Here is a 20,388-nt window from a genome sequence, read left to right as displayed (position 1 = left end):
AAATCCACAAGTAAGTACAAAATAATGGAGATTTAAGTCACATACAGAAATACCTCATCTTCTGCTGTTGTTTTGTACCAAGACACAAAATACAATATAAGTTGAAAAACAACGTAAGTCAAATAAGTCTCTTAAAAAAATTACCTAGGCACCCTGCATCATATAAGCAATCACATAATGGTGCTAATAAATGTTCAATAAGCCTTTAGATAATAAACATTCTACTGTCTTTTGAATAAATTTATATTCGTATGAAATATAAAGAAAAACCAAAAAATCACATTATGTTCTGCACTGGACACTGAAGTTAATGGTGGGTGAAATTAATGTAAATAAAAAAAATGACTTGTACATATTGTATTGCACTGCACCTACTGGATGGGTGATATCAATGCGCAGGTGGAGGAAAAGGAGAAAATAATTTGATGTTGAAGTCTGAACTACTGTACTTGTTTTGAATTTGTATGTTGCACAAAACCAGCTGAGAGTACCCTGAACAACTGAGTTGTGCACTGCCTATGTTACCATAGTGAAGCATTCAGCATTGAGAGCCATCTCCTCAAAAAGCACAAGCCTGCTGTATCTTGTTGATAATGAAGCATTGTGGTTCTGGTGCCTGTTCCTCTTTGTAACATTGCTGCTTGTAAAGTTCCATCAACTCAAGTTCATCAGTGGCTGCTTGTCTACCTCAGTTACAAGACAAAATCCTTCTCCAGGTCCATTTTCAGCTTATTTGTCAACATCACCAAAACTTTGTTCACATCATCCACTTCAGCAAAGCCCTTGAAATCATGTACAAATTGAGGGCACAGCTTATTCCCAACACCATTCATGCCCATGGTCAAAGTTTTATTCCAAGCAGCTTTCATTCTGTATTTAGGACTCTTGTAGTGTTGTACGTATTGTATCTACTACATCTACAGCCGGCCTAAGTGTTTTCCTAAATTAATAGTACTTGAAGATGGCAATAATCCCCCTAGTCAATCTGTTGCAGAATAGCGGTGGTATGGACAGTTAAACAACAGCAATGATCATATAAAAATCAACTAAGTTTTGTGGGTGGCCAGGGGTGTTTTCTAAAATATGAGGGATCTTAGAAGGGGTGCCCTTTTTCTTACAGTATTTTTCCACCACAGGTACAAAGTAGTTAAAGAACAGACTCTCAAAAATAATTAGTTACCCAAGCCTTGGGATTTTGACACCTTTATAACTGGGTGAGAGGCCTTGGGATGTTCTTCAGTGTTTGAAGATTCTCCACATGATACACAGTATCAGCTTTAGCTTAAAGTCACTGGCACAGTTGCATGCTAACAAAAGGGTCAAATTGTCTTTTGCGACCCAGAAGCCTGGCATGGACTTCTCCTCTTTGATTATAAGTGAACAGTCTGGCATTTTCTTCCAGTAAAGACTGGCCTTATCCATATTGTTGTGTTGTGGAAGAACGCAATATTTAGATGATGCTGACTCATCGGCTAGCACACTTATCCTTTGGATCATGATGTTGAGAAGATTGTGTAGATGCATGAACTGCACAAACCATGAATTCTATCTCATTCTCATCAGGAAACTACTTGAGGTCTGCAAACAAAGAAAACATTTCTGAATCAATAGTTGGCTCATGGGAGTATGTTGATGAGTCTTCTGTCAATTCAAAGAGAAAGAAGCTGATTCATGTCCTCATAAATTTTTCCTCTTTCCTTGGTGATGATTGTGCTCTTCATCCCGGTAGCATCATCTTTGACAAGGATTAAGATCTGTGCCGTATTATGAACGATTGACGATACTGTCATCCCACTCAAGCCAGTATTAACAAGCTATTGTGAAAATCTTTTCACCATTTTTGTAGTGTTTTATCACACCCACCTTGTTTTCCAAAGCTAGGGCAGTACACTTACTAGACAAATTTGCTGCTGACAAGAAACTGCAAATAACATACACAAGTGCATGTTGAATTTGCTGCCAAGAATTAGCATTGCCATGCAGTGGAATGCTGAAACTATTACACCCAAATGTCATGTACTACAACAATATTTTTTGTTTTTAAGGTTTTAATGGTATTTTCTCTGTACATTATATTAACGTACAGGTCTTATTATTTTACATTTTTTTTTTTTATGTGATGTAGCACTTTCTGTTGATTTATCTATTTTTCATAAGTGAACGCTGGAAATACGAATGTATTGTATACACAGTACAGCTGAACCTTGTGTAAATAAGACAATATTATTAACATTATAAACTTTCAAATTGTTTTACATTTTACATTACACTATTTTTTGTGATTTAGCATTTTTTATGTATTTTTGTATCTTCATGATGTTTTAAACATTTGTTGCTGACTGATGCAAAGATGCATAAACCGTTGTAAATCAGTTTTTATTTTGCCCCTATTTTAACAACAGTGTCACAAATTCGAAAATGCCAAATCTCAAAATGATGTAACTGGAGGTATTATTTTATATATAATGGCAAAATACTCTGTATGGGGTATTTGCATAGGTAAAAGCAACCAAAGCACATATTCTTATGTACAGTATATACTATAAATGATCTCTACATTACTTGCAGAACCAAAAGAATGTGATTGTTTTATAACTACAGTTGCTGCTGAACTGCCTATGCACAGTCAATTCTGTTACTAGTATAACCTTAAATACATACATAGTACACATCAGTGGCAACAACAAAATTTTTCTATTCAAGATAGTAGATTGATTTTATTTAATGACCTGACAGAGAAACTGTAACCATAGAATTACTAATATACAGTAGAGAATATTCTCTCTCTCTCTCTCTCTCTCTCTCTCTCTCTCTCTCTCTCTCTCTCTCTCTCTCTCTCTCTCTCTCTCTCATGTTTTTCAAATTTGATTAAATGACTTTCAAGAAAGTCGAGTGCAGATTAAATTTTGTTTTTAAAGTAATTCCAGTTTTGGTGGACATCATCTAATGTTTTTTTTGTTTGTTACTAACACTGTTCATCTCCAGTTTGACAAGAATGTTAAAGAAATACATTCATTATCTCCAAGGAAGTAGGAACTGGCATAAAGAAAGTAAGATTTAAGAAATTTCTATGTCTTATAAGTACTATTTTTGTCCAACAAATACTGCTTATACTCTGATGGGTTTTAATCACATCTGGGTTAGCTCACCAAGGCAATACTGTAATAACAATTACGGTGTAGTAATGGGTCTCATCTCATGAAAGGTATTCATTGACAAGCAGAGTCAAAGACATGACTTTATTTGCCCATTGATAGCTATTTTTTACTAACACTGAACTGGTGAATGTATTGTAAATAAATTTAAGGTTTGTAATTGAGGAAAATGAAAGTTATTATAGGATTTGTAACTTTTGAGCAAGTAATCATAAACACCACTCATGTTACATTGCAGGGATTAGGGGTACTGGACTCATATTAAGTTAAAGCCCAATAAAGATTGCCATTATTTGCTTTGCACTAAATTAACCTGAAAGCATGTTTACCATTGTTACATAATTTTACTGTTGTGGTTTATAATATGGATTATTATTGCATTTAATTTAAATATTTTTACAAAGTGGTTGTGTGCCATACCTCTTAGGTAGCTTTACTCTCAAATCCAATTGTCAAAGAGGATTAATTGGAAGTTTGTCAATTGCTGAAGTATTGTGTTTAAATCTTCCCATTCATATTACAGTAGATATTTGATTTACAAGAGTTAAGACATCAGGGTTTGGCGAACTGTTGCTGAACAATTTTCTGCCCTGCCTTTTTGTAGTTTTGTTATTGTACATAAATACTGTATCACTGGCTTTCTAGTTTTATGAACTAAGTGCTGAATAACTTTGGTGGAGTCTGATAAAGCAGAGCGCCTTTATCAAAGTCGGGACTGAGATGCTTCCAAATGGCTGGGCCTGAGTAACTTTATATGATTTACAAGCTACCCTGAACTATTTTTAAAGATTTGATATGAACTAGGAATGCTTATTTTGGTAGCTGGCAAGCAAATGATATGGTCACAATTTGGATTTTTGGGCTAAAGTTTATACATATGTTGTCCTTTATTCCTGATGAATACAATAGCCCTATTACAGTAAAAACAAACTTTCATCACTTCAAACTGACCAGTCTGCTTAAATGCAGAAAATAACATTTTGAACAGCAAAAATAGAAATTTTTATGAAAAACCATTAAAAGCATGTAACCGGTGAAAAATACTATGTTACAGTATTAAAGCTGCAGTGAAGTAATATATAAGTACCCACTGTTATTTAAAAACTAAGGTCATTACATATGTAATATGAGAGAATAAATATTTTTGCCACTTATCCAACTTTTCATTATACATTCATTGTCTATACAGTACTGTAGTTTGTTGCTTTATATGGTTGACAGTCATATAAACTAAGTTTGTTTCATAACAAACCAACTAAGTTCTGTACTTTTGATTAACCCTGTTGTGTAAGATAGAATCATCCCAAATGCACGAGTTCCCCAAAAACGAAAGAAAACACAGGTAATTTGCAAGTGTTAGTAGATCCCATGGTCTTAGGTAGGTAAGTCTTTTCATGTGAGTTCACTACACGCATGAAGTCTGAGAAAGTTTTGCTAAATAACATCCTGCTTTCATTAGTTTTCTTCATAATTATTTGTATTTTACCTATGCAATATTTTTAGTGAATTTTCTTTGATTCTAAATTCACTACGCCCATAAAGTCTGAGGACATTTTGCTAGCTAATATTTAGTTTTTAGTAATTTTCATCATAATTTCCATTTTACTTATGCAGCATTTTTTTAATATGTGATTCTGTGTAGCAGTAATAGTAGTTATATTATCTGAATATGAGTTTTTTATAATAGTTTTGATAATTTGTTACATATTTATAGAAAAACTACTTTTTTTTGTTTGAAAAGAAAGGCAACTAATGCAGTTATGCTTCAAGGGCAATGCTAGGTTTGCAATTTTGCATTCCTTGTATAATTTGTATAACTCCTTTAAAACACTTCATAATCATCAAATGCCCTAGATGATCTCTACAACAACAGTCCCCTTTGCCCCCCCAACTGATTGTCAACACATAACCACCCACCCAACTATCGATAAAATCATAGGTGTTATCCAATAATCCTTATTCCTGCTTGCCGATTAGTCAATATGTCTCATGCCATGTACATTTTGTATAAAAACCATGCTTTGCTTTAAAACTTCAGTATACTGTATAATATTTTTCACATCATTAGACTCTTACTCTTCCCACTACAAAAGAAGAGTAAAAAGTAATTTAGTTGGATTAAAAGAATAGATATTAAATCATCAATTACATACCTGCTATAAATTTTAATTTTTCGCAGATGGCTCAGTGCATGATGCATAAGGTCACTAGGAATCTTCAGGAAAATCCAGTGGCCATCAAGAAGAAGAAAGAAGAAAACCTATGAAGCTTAAAAATGAAGAAGTATCCTTATCTTAGCACTGGGTATTTACTATTAAAGGAGATCAGAGAAGGAGTATCAAGGGGGAACTTGAAAGAGAACTCCTGCATCACCATGAAGTCACTGGAAGTAGGACTTAGTGGCAAGCAGTTGATTACGCTCAATGGAGACAACCTGAAAATGGTCTCGCATCAAGACCGATATCAATCTGGCAGGTGTGTGTCAGTCTCATCTTGGTTCCCTACTCCATAAGAGGTTTGGGCTTGATGTCCATCTAGGCAAGTGATGAGAAGATTTCCACAAAAGTGCCACTTCAGGCATTCATCCTTAATGGAGTGACCAAGATGAGATACGAGCACTGAAGCCTAATACTCTTGCAGAACTACTGTATATATCATTGTTGCTAAAGACTCCACTCCAACCCATACATAATTATCCAGCAGCAGCCAAAGTTGACCTACATTCTCCTGCAGGAGGAGGACAGTATAGCCAAATTTGCAACCATTCTGAAGGATGAATCCAAGAAAAGAGAAAAGAAAATAGCAAGAACCTCAGAGGAACAAAGAGTGTCAGTGTCTGTCAAGACAGTGGGCTACTAAAACCTTTGTTTAAATGTAAACGTGAAAACTCAGTGCCGTGAATCCACTCTGCCCTATGATTAACCAGATTCCCACTCCCAGCTTATCACCTGGCCAAGATATCCTTTTCATCCATTCTTGTTACAGCACTACTTCTTCCAGTGAGTTCCTCGAGTTTGCCTGTAGCAGTGATTCCAGGAGCATTTGCACCATCCTTTATGTAGGCTGTCTTCACAAACATTGCCAGAACAATCAGTTACACTATTAAATAGTCCAGCTAGTTCTGTCAGTGATTGCCAGAACAATCAGTTACACTGTTAAATAGTCCAGCTAGTTCTGTCAGTGTCCAGAAGAAGACTAAAACTCAGCATTTGTAGCAAGGAGACCCCCTTCAGATGACCTAGGGGCATAAAATACTGTACCTACAAACTGAGAGGAGCATAGTGGGCTTCCCTCGTTAGGGTTACATTGAAGAAGTCTTCAGGGAAATGGACACCCCTTAGTATCTGCTGCTGGCATGACAACACTGAAAGGGGAAGATGAACATAATCTACACCAACTCAGAATGTCTTTATTGCCAAATGTGGGCTACACTTCACCACTGACCAGCTTCATATCGTAAATGGCCTCCTAAAATTTCATGGCAAAACTAGAAACAACTTTATGTATTAAGGCCACGCCTCCAGACTCTGCTTCAACAGCTCTAGCTATTGCCCCACTTGATATCTCATCAAGTACAAAACCTGCTCCTACATCTTTTGTGTTCTCTTCCATTTCAGTACTAAGGCTGCTGCCTAAAAGGAACTTGAGACAGCCACCCCCCATCTTGTAGACAACTTTGGTAATAACAGCACTGAGAAGGAGATAATAAACCAATGATATAACTCGAGAGATGCCAAAACCAAGAGCAAAGTAACCCTTTACTCTTGAACCTAAAAAACAACAGCCTACATGGAAAAATTGAGAGTGAGAAAAGAAATAATAGCTATCAGTGTCCATCCAGCTGGTAGCAAGACTGATTAAAAAAAAAAATATCATTCATCATCAGACAAAGACAGCTCAATAAATTGGGATGTACCACGACACCTCTGCTCCCTGAAGGCTGTTTATACCCTCAGACAGTTGACAATGTTAGGAATTATTTCATCATACTTTAAAACATGTTCACAACCACCAGACACAACATGGATCACAGCCATGATGTAGATTTACCTTTGTGTGTCACATACCAACCCAACCAGCTACGCATCCATGTGCTTTATTTCTCCACTAATCATATCCTCTCTTGTCAGTTGATCAACAGATGTCTCTTGACACTACATTATTGTGTACATTTAGTCTCTGCTGAAAATCAACCCTCACTTCTGAAATGGCCAGATAAAACTTCAACACAGTATATTGCATTCTTCAAGCGACTGGGCCTTTAAACTTTTGACTCTAACCCTAAGGTAAAATGTCATTTTGTCACCATGAAAGATATGGTGCTTTATAAACTAACCAAAATGCAGTCCATTCCTCTGGCTTTACATGCTACAGTGGGGATGATGACATTATATATGCCACTATATGTATGTATATATACATATATATATATATATATATATATATATATATATATATATATATATATAATATGTATGTATATATATATACATACATAGTGGCATATATATATATCCCCATATATATATATATATATATATATATAATATATATATATATATATATATATATATATATATATATATATATATATATATATATTAATTTGTGTGAGTGGCATAGCCATTATGTACAACACATATGCTGATGGACAATTAAGATTTGCTCTTCTTGTACATATTTATTTCCCAACGTTTCGTAATTTTACTATATAATTACATCTTCAAGGGCTCTGAAATAGATAAAAACAACACATAATAAGCATAAAACTCAACCTGAAAATTTTTTACGCTTAAAATTATACAGTACATTAAAAAAAAACAAGATATATTAAAATTCACAAACTATTGGACTAACCTTCCACCAGAGCAAAAGAAACGTAAGTGGAAGGAAACTAAAAAAATAAAAAAGAGGAAAATACACCGTAAGACAAGAAAAGGGGAGTGGCTGTTGACTGCGTGTTTAATGGGGGAACCAGTTGTCTGATCAATAAGGACTCTAAAATGGGTAATTCCTGGGTGTTGGGTGTTTGTCCAATACATATATATATATATATATATATATATATATATATATATATATATATATATATATATATATATATATATATATATATATATACATTCATGTTTTATTTTCTAATAAAAATAAATTAACCTTACACTTTCTGTCCCCTGAGCACTAGAACCAGACTTCCTCTTTACTCCTATGTTGTCATTCCTATTTCTAGTTTTATGTGACTATATATATATGTGTGTGTGTGTGTGTGGATGGGTGTGGCATACCCGTTTGCTGCTTTATTAACTCAATACAGCTCTTAAATGGCTTCAAATTGTGCACAATTTTAGAAAAATTTCTCAGGTGGGATTACAGTGGGCCCCCACCCTCACCCCGAACTGATAGGGCTCATTTCACCCGCCACCCCACCCATACCATATAAGTTCTAAATCTTTGCCCCCCCACAGAAAAATATGAAATGACGCCACTGGTTAGTGCCATCAGTGCACCTCTCATGGTGTGCACTGTAGGCATTGCTCAAGATTCTTTGCAGTATCCCTTCGGCCCATAACTGCAACCCCTTTCATTCCTTCTACTTTCCATCCTCTCCTAACAATTGTTTCATTGCAACTGTGAGGTTTTCCTCCTGTTACAGTACAACCTTGAAACCTTTTTTCTCTCAGTTTCCCTTTCAGCACTAGGGTCTATGACTTCACAGGTCCTAGTGTTTGGCCTCCTAATAATAATAATATATATATATATATATATATATATATATATATATATATATATATATATATATATATATATATATGTGTGTGTGTGTGTGTGTGTGTGTGTGTGTGTGCATATGTGTATGTATATATATATATATATATATATATATATATATATATATATATATATATATATATATATATATATATATATATATTATATGATTATGGGAAATGCTATCTGAACGGTTACTTCCCTTTATTGTTTATATACTAATAACTTTGTTGCGGGGTTAGCTCCGTTATTAAGAAACTTCCATTATTAACCTAAATATTAGCAATTTTATCACATACCTGTTTAAGGCATATTATCATTGTAAGTAATTGATATTGACATAGAAACTTGAATGTATTATGTGACTACATTTATTATCTATTCAGTAACAATATCCAGTTAATTGTTTCATATCTTTAATGCATACTTAAATTAGCAGATATTTCAATACCTCTCATTTGTGCACTTTCAGACTGCGTTCATTGTTGTTCTCAATAAAGAGCCAATATATATATAAATAAACTGAGTTCTTATATATATATATATATATATATATATATATATATATATATATATATATATATATATATATTAATATATATATATGCATCCAGCAGTGTAGCATTGGCCCCGTAACTAACAAAATGCTGACGTCTGCTATCATGGGATGGCGTGAGCGTGACCTAAAATGATTAACTTTGCAAGTTGAGATCCGGGTATGAATTGGATCTGTAACATAATCGTTCCAGTAATCTCATTCTAATCTTTCACAATAGCCGTGTGGTTAGAGAATTTAAGGATAGAAATTTTGGACAGAGTATTTAAAAGTGTTCTGAAAATAGCCAGTAAAGATTCCATCAGCAAACCTGACAATAATTCCGAAATTGTTTGTTTACATCATTCACCTACGTTCGATTGTATTGATTTCGACAATATTGTTCCCAAAACTTAACGAATGTAACCAGAAGTCAGTAATCTAGAATAGTAATGAAAACAATCATATTTGATGTATTGTAACCTTCTAAAGACGTCACTCAATTTTAATTTCTTTATTTCGAACTATTATTTTGCCAATGTAGGCGTTCGTCAATGAAATCGGACAAAAATGTCGTCTGAGTCTTATGCTCCGAGTCCGGGTCTTGAGAGTTCAATTACAGAAGTCGTGACGCCTAGGGCTTAATCTTGTAAGTCACTTAACGACTTTTATTTTCCATTTTACTTCAGATAGACATACAGTTTTCTTAGTATTGTACATATTATCAAATAGTATAATCTTATGGTAAGGCTAACTAGGATTAGAGTGAAGTTATTGCAGCCTATTTAGTGTGGGCCGTTGTTTGGTTGACAGGTTAACACAGGCCTGCTCTTGTCATGGCCTATATTTAGTCGGGCACATAGGCCATGGTATTCATTCATGGTATTCATGAGTCTCTTTTAAAAACCAGCAATATATTAATAATACACGTAGATTTGCACCAGCCCCAGCCTATGTCGAACGTCTTGTTGGTATCTTATTTCTGTTGTGGGAAAATCGTACCCTTAATAGCCTAGGTCTGCCTAAATTGTGTCAGAATTTGTATCCCATTTTATCTCCTGATGCCAAAGTGGACTACACCATATAGTTAGCAGATTGCTTCTTTGTTTTATGCTTCTTTTTTTTTTTTACTATTATTTTTGGTGCGGTTAAGGGTTAGTAAGCTGAGGTTATAGAATGGGAGAAAAGGGAAAAATTGTCAATTGCAACAATAGGAATGGTTTAAATGCTTAAATTACAAATTGGGCAGTGAGTGAAATATATAGTTCAAGTCTGTGAGCACAATGCCGTTTGCAGGATGAATTAAAGAATATTTTGGAGCTATGTAATTTAATTAGTGTCTCAACAAAGCAGAGTGGAAGAGGAAATATTAATGATAAGTTTGCTGAGGAAAGATGGTAAAGATATAAAGGTGACTAAGTACATAGGAGATGAAAATGGAAAAGTTAAAGTTGAAAATAAGGGGTGGAGGCAGTATTGTGTTACCCTTCTGTATGAAGAAAATGACATGAACTGGAAAACGGTAATACAATAAAGGTACCAGTAAAGCTCATAACAGCTGAGGCAGTTCAGAGCCCTTGGAAAGATGAAAAATGGGAAAGCCCCAGAACCATCTGGAATGACAAGTGACTTGATGAAAGCATCGGGAGAGCCAGTCATTCATAAACTAAGTGAAATACGTACTGCATGGAAACCTGAAAAAGAAAGTGACAGGATGAGAAGAGTTAGAAGACAGCAGTTTGGTGATGGTATTCAGAGAAGAATATTGGAAAAGGTTCTGGAGAAAAGGCTGAGAAAAATGATTAAAATCAATAGCATCAGCTTGTCCCCATGCAAAAGAGATCAACAGTAGGAGCAGTCTTTAAAATGAGGCAGCCACAATGGAAGGACCATGCAGAAGAGGAATGGGTTATATGTTTATTCGTGGATCTTGAAAAGACATTTGTCAGAGCACTAAGACAAACAATGAAATGGGCATTACACAGGTAGATGGTACCACAAAGACTCATTACTCTGCTCTGCATCTATAATGAAGATAGTGGCGGGTGTATGAAGAATCAGTGCCGAGCCCTTTGTTGTTTATCATAGTAATGGAAGAAGTTACAAAAGAAGTGCAGAAAACAGGGTCCCTGTGAGCTTCTTCATGCAGATGACTTAGTGCTAACAGCAGGATCTAAGAAAAGCTTACAGTGACTGGAAAGGAAGCAAAGGGAAATGTGCAGTCAGAAAAGTGCCCATGTGGCAGTTCATAGAGTGGACTGAGAGTCAAATTAACAAGTAACAAAATGGCTAGATTACTGGTAGATAAAATTTTCTCTTCAGTAGAGAGAGCAATGACTTTTGGTGGGCACTTACAGGCTGTACTACTCCATGCAACAGAAATATAGGTACCAACAAGGAAAAATGTATTGCAGATGAGAAGTTGGTGGTGAGATGTGGTATCAAGAGGTTAGAAAAAAGACTGAGATGGTGTGGACATAAAATAATAAAAAAATAAGAAAGAAAAGCAGGAGATATGGAAATACAGTAATAAGATGGAGACCTGCAGGAAGAATCAGGAAATGATGGCAAAAGGGTATGGATAAAGACCTAACTCTGATAGGCATTCTGGCAGAAAGAGCACAAGAAAGAAGAGAATGGAGAGAACTCATTTCACAGCTAACCTCTCATGGAGGGAAAAGTGTACGTACTTAAAAATGTTGCTGAGGTGGAAAATTTGACATGGCCAGTTACAGAATTGCATTCTAACCTAAGCTAACCTAGGATGCTAGGTCTTACCTAACTGGGGACATTGCCCCCTGAACACCCTCTCCCATTTAACCTGACCTAGAGTGAGGTAAATCTTAGAGTAAAATACAGGGATGTAATCTGACTTTGCTTTCCCAAACCTATACAGTATTCACAGGGGGATGCATACCACAACCCCCTGCAAATAGTTATAATCCTCGAATAGTTAACACCCCCCCCCTCTAAAAATGCTTATAACTGCCCATCTTGAAAGTCAGATAAGAAATATTACTTTAAACTAGCATCCTACATCAAATATACCTTAAACTGTCATCCTATTACTGTATTAATCTTTGAAATGATGTCAGTGTAAATGTACGTACTTCTAACCCTCAACCACTCTCCCTTTCTGTCTATCTGTTTATCCATCTCTCACATTCTGAGTATGCTTTGGCATGAGAGAGAGATTTTTCAGTATCCTTTGTAGTGGTATTTTGACCACTAAGAGGGCAACATATTTTTCCGTGAGTAGGCAACACTTCCTCCCCTTCGTGGTCAATGTGTCAATATTGACAGTTAGATTACACCCCCCCTTGCTCCAAGCTTTCGGAAAAGGCTGGGAATCGATATGTTTTCTTTTAAAATTTTACATAATTTACTATAGAAATGCATAAATGTTGTAATTACTGCATGGAAAATAGGAATAAATTAATAACAAAGTAACATCACGTTTATCTATAAAACTACAGTATACACGACAAATAAACATATATGTTACTTATGCATGAAAAATCTATCTCGGTGAGAGAGAGGGGGAGAGAGAGAGAGAGATGAAATACAAAGAACATAATCTAGATTAGTAGATGAGAGAGAGAGAGAGAGAGAGAGAGAGAGAGAGAGAGAGAGAGAGAGAGAGAGAGAGAGAGAGAGAGAGAGAGACTCTTCGGCCAGGTGTTAACCCATTTTTGCTTATGATGATAGTTACGCCTTCATCCCTCCCCCTAAGTCGGATACAAAAAAAGGTCAGGGATTAAACTAAAATCTTACAAATTCACTATACTGTATTTTCTTTAATGAATTGATATTTATTTTGATGTGTTTACATTAATATTTATATTTGAAAATTAGTAAATCATTTGCAGTAAACCCCCTGTATTCACGGGGGACGCATACCGCACCCCCTGCGAATAGCTAAAATCCGCGAATACATAAAAACACTTAGAACTGCCTATTTTGATAGTTTAAACACAAGAAAAACCCTCTAAAAATGCATTTACCTAAGTATTTTAATAGTTTTATCACAAAAAGTGCATTTAGTCAGGAAAATGATATGAAAATACAGTAATTAGTGAATATTTCTCAGTGAAAAATACTGCGAATGGGCGAATTTTCCACGAATAATGGGTAGATAAGTTCCACAGAGAAATCCACAAATACGTGAGTCCGCGAATCGTGAGAACGCGAATACGGGGTTTACTGTATTTATCATATAAAACAAATAAACATACATATTACATATGCATAAAAATTCTCTCATCTCAGTAAGAGAGAGAGAGAGGATTATTATTTTTATCATTTAATGTTATTATTTAACATTATTAAGCTTAATATTTGAAAATTAATACTGTAAATCATTATTTTATAGTATATATATATGTACTGTACCTACAGTACAGTATTTAGTCACAAAAATAATATGAAAGTACAGAATATTGCTTTACAAAAAAATCCACAAATTGGTGAGTTTATAGATGGGTTCCACAGAAAATTACACGAATCGCTGAGTGTGCAAATTGTGAGAATGTGAATCCAGGGGGTTTACTGTAGTCTAGGGTGCTGGATTCTACCTGGCTGTACTCTCTCTTACCTAGAGCATGATAAACATATCTTGAAAGCAAATTACAGTAGTGCATCCCAGCCTAACCTTTCACACTGGATTCTGATTGGCAAGGGGACACCCCTTTCTCCCCCGTGGTTTTCACACAGTTATCATATTTCTTCATTCAAATTTGGTGAGTACAACTAGAAAGCATACGTGTCTTAGTCCTAGTAGTTTAACTTCAATTAGCCAAAAAGTCTTATTTTTTTTTTAGGTGAGACATTAATCAGTGAAATTTTTCACCTGAGGTAGCTGTAATTGAATTGGGAATATTTGTTAGTGAAAACTGGAAGTGCTCAAGTGTAATGCATGCATTGCAATACACTTTATTGCTTAGTGTGCAAAAGTAGTAGTTCATCTTCAGGTAACAACAATGGACTGAGAAGACAGTGGATGTCCTTCATATTTATGTCAGTAAATATTTAACACATTCCATATTGTAAAAACACCAAAATTACCATTAAACTGCTCTGAGGAACTAAAATATATATATATACTAACCCATCTTTTCTAGGCTTTTACCACTTCCATCAAAAATTAATAGTTACTGAGGTAGGCTGATGTTTTCTGCTCATGCTGAAATTAGAACTAAAGTTTTGATGGTTGATGTGCTTTGCCATATTCGATAATTTACACAAATTGGGTTAGAGGATTGAGTCCAGCCAGTCGGGTATGATGTGGTGCCTTATATTAGGTTAGGTTAAGGACGGATAGGTTTACTTGTAACCTTGTAAAAGTCAGTCTTACCTTTGTACTTGAAAAAGGTATGCAGATGAAGCAATTATCGCAATATTAACAGATTTTTTCAGTGTTCATGTGTAGTGTGACCAAATAAATTGAGTGACAGTCCTTTGATGGGATTTCCCCAAGTTTCTCCATAAATTATGAGCCTACTGAAGGACCAGCAATTAACTTTATTGTTAAAGCAAATTTTAGATTTTTCAGGCAGACTAGACTGTTTACCCTATTTATGAATTTGAGGTACCTTAATTAGTGAGCTTGTCCTAGCCTAGGCTGTCACTTGGAAAGCAGTTCTTATTCGTGGTAGGCTATGCTTCCATGTTTACTAAATTTGTTTTAGGCCATCCTATGTAGCTTCTTCATATGCTATCTCATGAGTTGTGTACAGTATGTATGCTAATTCATGCATATTCTAGTTTCAGTGGGCGCAGAAGATTACGCCAAGATAAGTCGCAGAAGTAAGCGTATTGTGAGTGTGCGTTTTTCTCACACTCGAAGATGGTGGTGTGGGTTATTGCTTGGCGTGGTGCTCGGATGTGCTGTAGCAGCGACTATTATTGCACGTATCGATGGTAAGGCTTCTGTTCTTACTTGATGAACATAATCTCCAATTTAATTTTCACTGTACTGTATAGTTTTTTATTTCTTTTTGTAGATGTTATGCCCTCGGAATTCTCCTCCTCTTCCCCCATTCTGTTCTTCTACAAATTCCTTAATATTATTGAAAAATTATGAAAGTGTCTTTTAAAGAAAAGTTAAGATGAAGTTTATTTTCAAAGTAACCTATCAAAACCAGTGACCAAAGCCACATTTATTAGCTTATCCTGCTGTTATCTGTAAACACTTGTGCAGAACAAAAAATAGATCTGTCCAATATTGTACCCATTTATATTAATAGTCCTTTTACAGGTACAGTACTTTATTTTGCATACAGTGTACAGTATTCTGGAGACAGCTAATAAGTACAGTATACAGTAAATAGTAAGATATAACTGATGTACCTTGGTCTGATGTGCTATATTGGAAAATCATATTTGATACTGCAGTGAGTTTTCATGTACTAGGAGATTGTTTGACGATGTCAGTTATTAGATATATCTTAAACACTCACACACACTCTCTCTCTCTCTCTCTCTCTCTCTCTCTCTCTCTCTCTCTCTCTCTGTGGGCATCTTCCAGTTTCTTTACACTTCTCATTCACATGGTTTCGTGCTTTTATTGAATTATGTTTACATGTAAATAGGTTCCATATTCCGAATGATATGTAAGTGTTATGGAGTTGGGGTCTGCGTGGCTACTATCTAATCAGTTTTCTTTTTCTTTTTACATTATTTTATTTCATTAGCTAGTTTTGTAATAATTTTGCTTCCTTTCAAGCATAGTTGTGCACAAGTACTTTTAGTATGTAGGGAGGGGTCTTTTATGATTAATTCTGAAATATTTTCTAGTGGTTAGGAATGTACACCCATTGAACTATATTTAATTGGATTATTCTGTCAGTTACCTAACAACTATTTTTGAGGAGTTTATTTATATAACAGTGGTTGCCTGGTCTGTGGTGGTATCAGATTAGTATTTTTCCTAAGGTTAATTCTCTTGAGTGTGGCATTATTCATTAACTGGGCTAATTTTTTTCAATTGTTTTCTTAGGCTCAGACCCAACAAATGTTTTGGGTCTTACACCGAGAGAGGTGAGGCTGGCTGAACGAGTAAGGGAAATGGAACAACAAAATCAGCTCCTTCGAAGACAGCTTAGCATATCTCAAAACCAGCTGATTCAGGCTTGGGGTGCTGAAGGCGAGGACAATGCAGACAAAGGAGAAAATACAGGAACTGGGGAGCAAGGTTCCTCCAAATGCAAAGAGAAGGTATTGCAATGTGTGAGGGTTTTTTCTTACGGGAAATCTCTTATTAATTAGTTATTTTGGTGTACAATAGTGCATTTTACATGGTCAATGAAGAGGAAGCATTGCATCATGGTTTAGTGTCAGCATTTTCAATATGTAATCCAGTTACAAGAACACTTTTAAATGTATAGTTCCTCATGTGCCCATGCAATGCACAAACTTATTTGTTTCATCAAAAGTCATTACTTGACGTTAGTAATGAGGGGAAATCCAGTTCCACCAAAGTATGCACACAGGTTTCACAGCATCATTGGTGGTGAACTGAGCCACTCTGTCTGATGTCTTACACACAATTCATAATCTTGCCCTCTTAAAAATTTGGCTCCCTACATGGCTTTTCATCAAGCTAGCAACTTTAAATTCATAATTTTTAATTACATATTTAGGTAAGTTTTTTCTTTCAAGGTGAAGGTGTTGATAAGTGAGTAAGGTTTTTCATTTAAGTTAGGTTTTCTTTGCTGGCCCTATATTGTAGGATGGTTTTTTCAGTGCCATTCTTTAGTTCATGGGTTTTTTTTAGTCCTGTAGTTTTATTTTGGGTAGCTGTTCTGTTTATTGTTACAATATGTGGGTAGATATTTCTGGTTGTTCACAATTTGACTCCTAATGATCAGTTAAGAATATATAATTACTTTCAAGTTAAGCTTATAGTCTTCCTTTATAGGGTTGTAGACATATACAGTACTAGTTTTTAGTGACAATTAAAGGTTTAAAGGTTGCTAATAAGCAACAGAGGCAAGGACATGCCATCACACTGTTATGCCATGTCCTAGAGACTGAACGCATTCATTAGATCTGGGGATGCAAGGCAGATATCTGCTAATGACCAGTGCAAGGTAAATAGGTAAATAAAATATTGAACTGTTTCTTGTTACTTTTTGTCTTACACATGATGATAGCCTGTTACTGTAGTCTCAAGTCAGAATACAGTACCGTATTCACACACAGTACCTCTATCTCTATTCCTGTTACCTAACTACTTTACAGAAGTCTGGGTTATGGAACCTCTTATCTTTGCCAAGGCTAATGTAGATTTACTTGGTGCAGGTAAGAAAAAAATGGATAAGAGAGGTGTTACTGTATGTAGCATACTGTATATAAAAATGCATACAGTAAGTCAGGTGTTTCACTCACTGCCTCCCTCATATACATCCACGGCAAGTGTCTTATGATGTCACTTCAGGTTTCTGTGCTATGATATATGGACACAATGTTTATTATACTGCATCAGTCTGTCATTGAAATAAGTTAGGTTAGATTGCAAATGGCCCTTCATCATTTAATCAGTCTTGAGTTAATAGTTAAGCCCTTATTCTTTATTTTTTTTCAGGAGCTGGGTGTGCCAAAATGTGAAGTTCTTCACATAGCCATTGTTTGTGCTGGTTATAATTCTTCAAGATCAGTTGTAACATTGTTGAAATCACTGTTGTTTTATCGACGTAATCCTCTGCACTTCCACATCATATCAGATGCCAAAGCTCAAGTTGTGCTTCATACACTCTTCTCATCTTGGAATATTCCTCATGGTAAGTTTTTGGTAAAATTATTTTATTATGACATAGTTTTGTTCCAGAAATTTGCCATCGTTGAATATGTCATATATGGTAAATTATCATTGTTGTACTTGTTACTTAAATGAAATAGGGCAAAATTTTTAAAATGCATTTAATCACATATTAAGCTTAGTTTTATAAATTCAAGACAATTTAGTATTCAACTATGCTTATCTGTAAAGACAAGTAAGCATGTCTATTCTTTCATTATATGTACGTTCCTGGTTTTCAGTTTCCATGTTATCATTTCCTCCTAAGTACTGATGTAGGTTTTTTTAGAGGCACTATTTGAAAAAACATGACTATAGGTGAGCAGCTTGGAAATATAGTTGTTGGTAACAGTCCTCAAGATTTACATTGCCTTGTAATTCATATTCACACTTAAAAGTCATAATGATCTGTCATGATTTTTGAAAATTAAAAGTACCATAAGTTTATGATAAAATGTGTAATTTTAATTGGAACATTTCTATGCTATAAATTTAACGGTTATTGTATCTGTTTAAATGAACTGCATCCTTTATTTGAGGGAATACAAGAAAAATTTTTGTTTCATTACTTAAATGTTCTAAAGTTACATGTCTTTTGATTTACAGTTGAGGTAAGCTTCTACCTCACTGATAACCTTGCAGCAGATGTGTCATGGGTACCTAACAAGCATTATTCCGGAGTGTTTGGCTTAATGAAGTTAACACTCAACAAAGCGCTTCCAGCATCTCTCAAGAAAGTCATTGTTTTAGATACAGATATAACTGTAGCAACAGATATAGCAGAACTTTGGAATTTGTTTGCAAAGTTTGGACCCAAACAGGTTAGTTTTGATAAGAGCTTTTACTGATTGTATAATCAATTTTTACACTGTTTTAGGTGCAAATCAGTTTTTTAGCTCTGTGTCTTGCCATCTTTGGCCCTTAGTTCCTTGGTACATGTAGTTTTTACTGTAATGAGGCCTTAAGGAAAGAAAGTAGGTAGTGATTTGAGCCATTAAATTTGTTGGTAGCTGAGTCTATAATTGCATTTAATCAAGGAGCATGGTTCATATAACATGGTAATCTCCTTATTAGCAGTGCAGAATTGCCCCAGGCACATAGCTTGTAACTGTTTGAAGATGGAAGAGGCAGAATAGCTAGAAACAACTGTTGATATACATGTTCCTCTAATCTGTTGGTAAGTAGTACCTTATTTGCTAGCATGTGAGAAGCATCCAAATTTAGGGAGTAAGCCTGAAAAAATTAAAAATACCCATCATTTCTGTAAACTTCAAGTCCTCCACTACAGGTAATTTTGAAGCTTGTATTTCTGTATTCAGATATTACTGGAAAGGTGACGAGACACTAAAACCTGTATTTGCATTTAAGTAACTTACCAAATAATTACATGGCTATAGTTTCAACTCGTGCGGCAGCTTTAGTTTAAAAAATCACGGTAGTGCTTCATTGTTTAGTGTCGGTGACAGGCCCCACACACTGCCGGGAATACTGGAAACGACTTAGCAGATATCTTCACCGTGTTTCTGCCAGCTCTAGAGTAATATTGGGGGTTTGCCGCAGCTTTTGTTTACTGATTTTTGGTTGTATGGCTGGATTTTGTGAAGTATTATTGCTTATTTGAGTACCCTTCAAGCTTTAATAGCTTTCAAGATCATTTTTTCTAGTTCTTTGGTTATTATTATGTTTGATGCACGTTAACGTAGTTTTGCTATTGTAATGAAAGTTGCAAACCAGATCAATCAAATTTAGATGATTAGAGAGGGATAGAAAGAGGAAAGGGGTCTCTAGAGCCAAGAAACGAACTTCCTTTAGCGTAGAATTCCACCCTAGCCTAGGTTAGAAGATAGCTGTACTGTTCCTTCTGCCCCTCTTTCTAATTTTTCTCCTGCTACTAGCCCTCCTACTTTTAATTCACCTACTCCCATGCTTGGCTCCCTTGCTGCCATACCCGATGCTATTGCCAGTCTAGAGCAGTGGTTCTCAAACTTTTTTGCAAGTGACCGTATTTGGAACATTTCAATCCTTCGCGACCCAGAGTAAAGTAAAGAGAAAGAAAATGTTCAGTGATATATACGCTTTATTTTGAAAAAAAAAAAAAATGTGTACAGCTTTTCATTCACAAAAACTAAACT

At 35.2% G+C, this 20,388-nt stretch overlaps 1 protein-coding gene across 2 annotated transcripts in view; it reads left to right on the top strand.

Moving 5' to 3' along the window:
* The first annotated feature begins 9,969 nt into the window (after positions 1-9,969).
* Positions 9,970-20,388, top strand: part of LOC136830134 (xylosyl- and glucuronyltransferase LARGE2s-like) — a 64,276-nt gene continuing 53,857 nt past the window's right edge. For both annotated transcript variants that reach the window (XM_067089338.1, XM_067089330.1), the window contains exons 1-5: positions 9,970-10,108; positions 15,223-15,378; positions 16,457-16,674; positions 18,044-18,239; positions 18,863-19,077. In XM_067089338.1, coding sequence (XP_066945439.1) covers positions 16,525-16,674; positions 18,044-18,239; positions 18,863-19,077 — 561 coding nt within the window. In that variant the 5' untranslated portion in view covers positions 9,970-10,108; positions 15,223-15,378; positions 16,457-16,524. The remainder of the gene's footprint in view (positions 10,109-15,222; positions 15,379-16,456; positions 16,675-18,043; positions 18,240-18,862; positions 19,078-20,388) is intronic.

This window comes from Macrobrachium rosenbergii, chromosome 4 (assembly GCF_040412425.1).
Source record: "Macrobrachium rosenbergii isolate ZJJX-2024 chromosome 4, ASM4041242v1, whole genome shotgun sequence".
NCBI lineage: Eukaryota > Metazoa > Arthropoda > Malacostraca > Decapoda > Palaemonidae > Macrobrachium > Macrobrachium rosenbergii.
The sequence above is the reverse complement of the archived record's forward strand: the minus strand, read 5'-3'. Positions and strand labels throughout refer to the sequence as shown.